This window comes from Triticum urartu, chromosome 7A (assembly GCF_056163025.1).
Source record: "Triticum urartu cultivar PI428250 chromosome 7A, HENAU_Tu73, whole genome shotgun sequence".
Classification (NCBI taxonomy): domain Eukaryota; kingdom Viridiplantae; phylum Streptophyta; class Magnoliopsida; order Poales; family Poaceae; genus Triticum; species Triticum urartu.
In genome coordinates, this window is record NC_141879.1 from 72,246,599 (window position 1) to 72,254,119 (window position 7,521).

Below are 7,521 nucleotides of genomic sequence, written 5' to 3' on the forward strand. Positions count from 1 at the left end.
TCCATGTAATTAGCCGATCATCTCATGCATGTGTTGTGGACAATTGATTGGAATTGGAGCTACAAATTGATCATTGGGATTCGGATTGAGAAGTGAAAATAGGAAGTGGAGAAGGCTTACATGCATAGAAGTATTGGTTGGCGTTTGCTCTCTTCACTTCTTGGAAAGCTCTACCTCAAATGTATTGTCCCAGAATGAAATGACCATGTGTATCAAGAACAGTAAATCTTGGATGAAAGACACAATCTCAAGGAACGGCAACAAGTTTTTTTTCCTGATTTCTAGTTCCTCTACCTGAATCTGAACCTAGCACACTATAGTACATATGTTTCTCTGAATGTAAACAGATGAGTGTATATGGGACGATAGTCTGGCAATCACTTCGACAGGAAGATAGATCTGCACTGCTGCATCGTGTCGTTGGGGTTGGTAACTGCACATGTAAATGATTTGTCAGCATCAAAGCCAGATAAACCATGGGTTGAACTCAGCGAATAAACTGAACCAGGCAACAGATTTAAAATTGCTAGCAAGTGGAGTATCCACATAATTGTTTCGCAACTAAGTCACAATGGGAGTTGTGCAATGTTTCTGGAGGAGTATTGATTGCCTTATGGTTACTCAGTTCAGTACCCCATTAGCCTGAGGTGCACTCTTCAGGGACTACAGCTATGATGGCGAAAAGGTAGTTTCTCGCAGTTTTTAAGATGACTTAGAAAAGGTGCTGCTCCGAGGATTAGCTATGATGGTGAAAAGGTAGTTTCTGGCAGTCACTACAGCTGGATCACCAACAATACAGAGAAGTTGGATGTTAATGATACAGCCCTCATGCTTGAGCACAATTCCAAATATGAAATCAGTTAGCAACTAGTAATAATTTCGTTTTGCTATTTGCATGCTCTGCAGCGCAGCTCATTTAATTCATATTTGGCATTTACAGATGTACAAAGATGCTCTCTATGTTTCTCCTGTTCATTAACGAGCCATTCGAGAAATCTCATGTTAATCCATGGCCTTTCTTGTCCTGCAAAATTACTCATCCAGGGATGTCCTCAACTTAAATATATATAAAAAACTCCTTGATTTCACAAGCATAGAACAACTTTTAACATACAACCAGCATACCTGTATGACCAACTGTTCTGTCAGATTCAAATATCTCATGATCATTGCCACCCTATTAAAGAGAATGGAATGAAAAAGGAAGCACTAGTCAGACAAAATGGTACAGAGACAGATACGGTACAGTTAAGTTTGTAGTAATTAAATGGGATGTCGTTAACAGTGGCTTGAAAAGTTTGCTGACGAGCGCCCCCCGATACAGTAATTAAATGGGACGTCCCCCTTCTCCTTTCCTCTGCCGACGAGCGCCCCCCGATACCCCCATGATTCCGGTTTGAGACTTTCTGGCTGTCCCAGATCGGCTTCGTGGAGGCGGTCCGTGCTCGGTGGGTTGAGGCCCGCGAGCACCCTCACCCTCGTCCCCCCTCGGCCATTGATGCCTGGCAGTTCTGTGCCAAGCGGGGCCAAGAATTTATGAAGGGTTGGGGTGCCAACCTGGGACGTGACCTGCGCGAGCGCAAGAAGACCTTGCTGTCCGCCATCCAGGCCCTCGACCTGCGCGCTGATGTGGTTGGTCTCTCGCCTGAGGATTGGCTTTCTAGGTACGACTTGGAGGACCAGCTCGCGGTCATTTACACCGACGAGGAGGCCTACTGGCGCCTTCGCGGATCCCAGAAATGGGTCCTGAAAGGTGATGCGAACACGGCCTACTTCCAGGCCATTGCGAATGGTCGGCGTAGACGCAATACCATTCCCCTTCTTTGGGACGGGGAGTCTCTGCTTCAGTCCCCCCGTGACATCAGGGCTCACGTCGATGGATTCTATAGGACCCTTTTCTCTGCCTCCCCTCGGGGAGGCTTATCTTTGGCCCTCGACTGCTGGTCCGGCCGCCAGCTTGTTTCCGCTGAGGAGAACGCGGTCCTTACGGCCCCCTTCTCCGAGGACGAGGTTTGGGATGCCATCCGCGACATGAACCCTACCTCGGCCCCGGGTCCAGACGGCCTACCGATGAAATTCTTCCAGTCTTTCTAGAATGTGATCAAACCGGAGATCATGGCCATCTTTGAAGAGTTCTATGTTGGGTCTATCGACCTCGGGCGCCTCAACTATGGGATCATCTCGCTCATCCCAAAGGTCCCGGGAGCCTCGGACATTCGTCAGTTTCGTCCAATCACGGTCATCAACGTGATTTTTCGGATTCTGGCTAAAGGGTACGCCAATAGGGTGACCCTCCTCGCTGACCAGATTACCCACCCCAACCAGTCCGCCTTCATTCAAGGGCGATACATTCTGGATGGGGTGCTAGTCCTTCACGAAGTCCTCCATGAGGTGCGCGCTAAACACCTTAAGGCGGTCTTCTTGAAGATTGATTTCCATAAGGCCTACGACACGGTCTGTTGGCCCTTCCTTCGGGAAGTCTTGCTCCGTAAGGGCTTCGACGACCGGTGGATTTCCAGGGTAATGCAGATGGTCTCTTGCGGTCGTACTGCCGTGAACATCAATGGGGAGATCGGGCCCTACTTCCCCACCTCCTATGGGGTAAGGCAAGGTGATCCCTTCTCCCCCTTCTTGTTCAATATGGTGGTGGACGCGCTTGCCGCCATTCTAGATAAGGCTAAGGCTGCTGGCCACATTCAGGGAATCACTCCCCACCTGGCTGGCGGCTCCGGGATCTCCCTCCTCCAGTATGTCGACGACACCATTATCATGGTCAAAGGCTCGGAGTCGGATGTCGCCAACCTTAAGTTCCTCCTCCTCTGCTTCCAACAAATGTTTGGCCTTAAGATAAACTTCGACAAGAGTGATGTGATGGTGATGGGCTACTCTCCGGCCGAGTCGCTTGCCATTGCCAACCGGCTCAACTGCTGCCTCGGCGCCTTTCCCACAACATACCTAGGAACGCCCATTAGCGACTCTCGGCTTACCGTCGCGGACCTGCGCCCGACCGTAACCAAACTCCAAACGCGCATCGAACCCTGGCAGGGTAGATGGCTGTCAAAGGTGGCTCGGACCATTCTCATTAACTCATCCCTCTCCAGCCTCCTCCTGTTCCTCATGAGCTTCTACAGCCTCCACGAGACCCTGCACCATGAGATTACAAAAATTCAGTCCCGCTTCTACTGGGCCGGCGATCATAATAAACAGAAATACCACATGATGAGTTGGCCTGACATCTGCAAGCCTAGGGATCAAGGAGGCCTCGGGATCATGTGCTCCAAACGCATGAATATCGCCCTCCTTTCCCGTTGGCTTTGGTGGATTTCGCAGGGCCAGGGGGGTCTCTGGCTTGACATCATTCGGAACAAATATTTGCAAGGCCAACCCCTCGCGTTTTGTCAGAGATCTGGTGGCTCTCAGTTCTGGCAGTCGGTCATCCAGCTGCTCTCGGTCCTTCGCATCGGGACATCCATCTCGGTGGGCTCCGGATCGGCGACTCTGTTCTGGTTTGACAGATGGGCTAGAGATTCCCCCTTCGCTGCGCGCTTCCCCGACCTCTTCTCCATTGCGGTAGAACCCCTGATCTCGGTTGAGAGGGCCCTTATTGACCTAGGGCGCCTTGCTTTTCGGAGGCCCTTTGGCCCTTTGGAATCCGCCGCCTGGCTTGCGTTGCTGGACTGCGTTGCTCTTCACGAACCGGTGGTTGATAGTGACCTTGACCGGGTGAGATGGCGCCTCGAACCTTCGGGGCAATTCTCCACCAGGTCTCTATACCAGGCCATCGCTCCCTCCTCCGCCCCTCCCCCCCTTGTGACGGTGTGGTCCATCCGCCTGCCCCTGAAAATCCGGATCTTCATGTGGCAGTGGATTCGCAGTCCACTCCCGTCTGGCGTTGAGGTCCGCAAGCGCAATGGCCCGGGATCCGGCCTCTGCCCTCTTTGCGGCGTTCCCGAGGACTCGAATCACATCTTCTTCTCCTGCGTCTCCGCGCGATTCGTTTGGAGTTGTTTCCCTGATGTGGTGGGCGGAAATTGGTGTCACACCAACTTCCCCGACTTATTTGACGAGCTCCAGTCCTCCCCCTTGTCTTCTCGCCACATTAGGTGGCTTGAGATCGGTGTCCTCGCTTGGACCCTATGGACGATCCGCAATAAGCTTGTGATCCAGCGCGTTCCTCTTCGACGAGCTACTGACGCTATCTTCAAACTGTCTGGTTTCTTGCAGCTTTGGCGGCCGCTTAGCCGCCCCCAGGACCGCGACGCCATCTCAGCCTTCATCGCCGACCTTCGCTCGATGGCTGTCCGCCTGTCGCCGCCGCCCCCACCGCCACCGCCGAATCCCGACTAGTCGGTTGTTGGGCCCCTGGGCCCCTAGCCCCCCCCCCCCCCCCCCCCCGTCCTTTTCTTTTTGTTTTTGTCTCTTTCTTTTTGGGGCTTGTTGAGCTATGCCCTCAGCAGAACCTTCCTCTTGTTTGTGAGACTTGGGTGCGTGTGAACTTGTCCTTGTATGTGTGCTCTGTGGCGGTTTGCTTTATTTATAAAGCGGGGCGAAAGCCTTTTTCGGTTAAAAGTTTGCTGAACACCTTGTGTGTACAAAGGTACTTCACTTCACAAAAGACAACGAGATTTCTGACCTTGGAAGCACTGCACAACTAAAGTATACATCTCTCACCTTGTAAGTTTTGTCCCCAAAGAAATGAATTTCTTTGAATTCTTCAAGATATCTCAAGCAGTAGGTTTTGTCCCAGCCTTTTGGGAATACCTGAATTCAGTGGTGCAGTAGTAAAGCCCAAAATGGATATTTCTAGCAGATATGTATTAGTTAGTTACAATACTTACATCAAAACTAATCTGCCCTCCAATGGAAAATGTGAGATTCAAGTGGCCAAACTTTTCACGAAGCACTGAGACCATTTTAGGCCGAATGTTATGTACCTAAAGAATTGAATTGGTTCAGTTCCATGTTCCTCTAATGACATATTTCCCCTTTCCAATTCGAACTAAAGTACCTTATCATACTTCTCAAAATCATCACGCTCTTCTTGACTACAGTTCCTCCCTATTGGCGACACATTGATCATTCCATTCCTGAATTCTATGAATGTACCCCTGGGGAAACGTTAACTCGGTGAGTAAAGAGGTAGCAGCAGAGGGAATTCTCAGGTTCAGCGCTGACCTTTTAATTGGGATATCCAAGTCCGCGATGTAATGAAGAGTGAAGTTAATGAATTCCTGCGAGGAAGGAACACGTAATATCACCATCAAGGCCTGGAAACTCATCTGCGACAACAGTACAAGATAAGAACACCACACCACGTTGGCTCACCTTAAGCTGGTCATCTCCGAGATACGTTTTCAAACTCTGCGACACCAGGCAAAATACAGATGTGGATCTTACGCAACACCTCCAGTAGTAAACTCAGTACGTTCGTGCTAAAACAGTGTACATATACAATGTGCTGGAGACTTACTTGCGTCCCGATAAGCTCGCCGTTCCTGTGCGCAACTAGTCCGTTCTCGGAGAAGACGTAGTCGTAATCGGTGATGACTGCAGAGGAGAGAACGAACATCAGAGTTTCAGACCCAACTGATTACGGTTTCAGACAAGTTGAGCAGACAGTGCCTCGCGAAGAACTCTGAATCCTAGCAGACCGTCCTGCTGAATCCAAGCAGGCTGGGTACCTGATTTACCGAGCTGCCCGGAGATCTTGGCCAGATCGGATCCCCCGACCAGGCCCACGCTCACAACCTGCTCCCGGGAAGAAAACCAGAGTGCCACAACCAGACATACAGTGAGTGGGAAATTAGATCTTAACCCACACTTAATTCCCCATTTGATAATCTGCCCGCCGGAGAATCCCACGGAAAGAGAAACTGGAACGAGGGCGGGAGGGCTCACCTCGCGCAGCCGCTTCATGAACTCGCGCATCTCCGGCGTCACCTCTTTGCGCGGCGCGGTGATGGTGTCGTCGACGTCGAAGAGCGCGAGCACCGCGGTGTTCTTCCTCGCCGCCGCCATCCTGCTCGTCCTCCCGCCGCCGCTGCAGCTGCTACGAGTAAGAAGGGACGGGGCGCGCCTCGTCGCAGCGGTCGCGTGATATGGCGCCGCCGGGGGAGGAGGTGGAGAGGGGATGCGTGGGGCGGAGAAAGTCAATAACGCGCGAACGTGCCAAAGAGGAGGACTTTTTGGATGACATTTCATTTTTTTATATTTTTTTATAGTTTGGATTGTTTTTTTTACACAGTACAAACGCTCATACATATACACATACACTCATTCATGTGAATGCACACACGTACATCCTACCCTATGAGCACTCCCGAGAGATTGAACCGCCAAATCATCTTGAAATTAACAAAGTCGTTATATACGTCTTCGTAGTCGACGGGATTGTTGCTTCCACTGAATGCATATGGCCAGAAGGCTTGCTGAAGACGGAGATGATCTTAAGATAGTTTTTCGTTAATGGGGATAGAGAAAAAGAGTCCTCACTTTCATAATTGAAAATTAGAGTCCACGAGCACTAATGTCAGGTCTGGACTTGAGTTCTGATGAGCAGAAAAATTTTCTTTTTTACAAAAAGAGGATTACCACCGGTCTCTGTATCAGAGTGATGCATGCACCTCAAGGTGGGCAGGAAATAAAATTATCCTTCTAATCAGGCAAACAAATGTTGGTTCACTAGTTTGAATTGCTTACTACATGTGTCATGTGGTTATTTTTGAATTTTTGTTAATTAACTTTCAAAGTGTGTATCCAGTTATACCATGTGGCTGTCATGGTTGATGTTATCATGACGAGAATTTCAATACTTAATCCCGTAAAGTGTGTGCTTGGGTGAAAAAAACAACAACTTTGAAGTTGCAACTGAGTGAATAATAAAGTCGCCACAATATTGATAGCAAAGTTGCCATGTAGTAACTTTGATGTCGATACAGTTGCAACTTTGGAATGATTACAATTGCAACTTCATTGTCGTGGAAAAAAAAGACTTCATTGTCGTGGAGTTACAACTTTATGGTATAAAGGAATTTTTAATAAACAAACCTCAATGATGAAAACGAATCATAAATCGGACAGACGATTTGGTGCGTACAAAATTTTAGTCTTGTTTCATTTAATCCTAAAATACGCATGTGTGCACTTGATAGTGTGCTGACCAAATGCTAGGAGGATGTCGCGCCAAGTCACTAATGAGCGCGAACATTCCTCCATATGTTTTTCGAAGTTGAAATTCATCGGCCATGCTCTTCCTTCCTTGGCCCTTTTTTCTTCTTCTTATCAGCAATAAGGAAAACACATATGTAAAGTATCTCTGTCTCAGGGCCTCGTTGATTCACAGTATTTTGAAAATGTAGGAATAGGAAAAGTATAGGATTGCAGTGGCATGTCAACTTGAATCCTATAGGATTAGCAAAGAGTGTTTGATGTCACATGAAAAACAAAGGAATTGTAAAAAGAGATTGGAGTGAATGTTAGATTTCCTATGAAATGTAGTACAAAAGATTCCATAGGATAAAT

At 48.8% G+C, this 7,521-nt stretch overlaps 1 protein-coding gene across 1 annotated transcript; it reads right to left on the reverse strand.

Annotated features, from left to right (window-relative positions):
* Positions 1–208: 208 nt before the first annotated feature.
* Positions 209–6,159, reverse strand: LOC147957903 (phosphomannomutase-like). Its single transcript, XM_087534832.1, has 10 exons — positions 5,899–6,159; positions 5,682–5,748; positions 5,471–5,547; positions 5,326–5,361; positions 5,176–5,231; positions 5,009–5,108; positions 4,839–4,934; positions 4,672–4,761; positions 1,126–1,177; positions 209–433 (listed from the first exon to the last, which is right to left on the reverse strand). The coding sequence occupies exons 1-10, from the start codon at positions 6,016–6,018 to the stop codon at positions 378–380; spliced, it is 750 nt and encodes a 249-aa protein (XP_087390958.1). The 5' UTR covers positions 6,019–6,159; the 3' UTR covers positions 209–377.
* Between the last annotated feature and the right edge of the window lie 1,362 nt (positions 6,160–7,521).

Coding starts and splice junctions, on each gene's coding strand:
- LOC147957903 (XM_087534832.1), bottom strand. CDS start 6,018: ATGGCGGCGGCGAGGAAGAACACCGCGGTGCTCGCGCTCTTCGACGTC. Junction 5,232..5,325: donor TCGGAGATGACCAGCTTAAG/GTGAGCCAACGT, acceptor CCTTCCTCGCAG/GAATTCATTAACTTCACTCT. Junction 5,109..5,175: donor TTGGATATCCCAATTAAAAG/GTCAGCGCTGAA, acceptor ACGTTTCCCCAG/GGGTACATTCATAGAATTCA.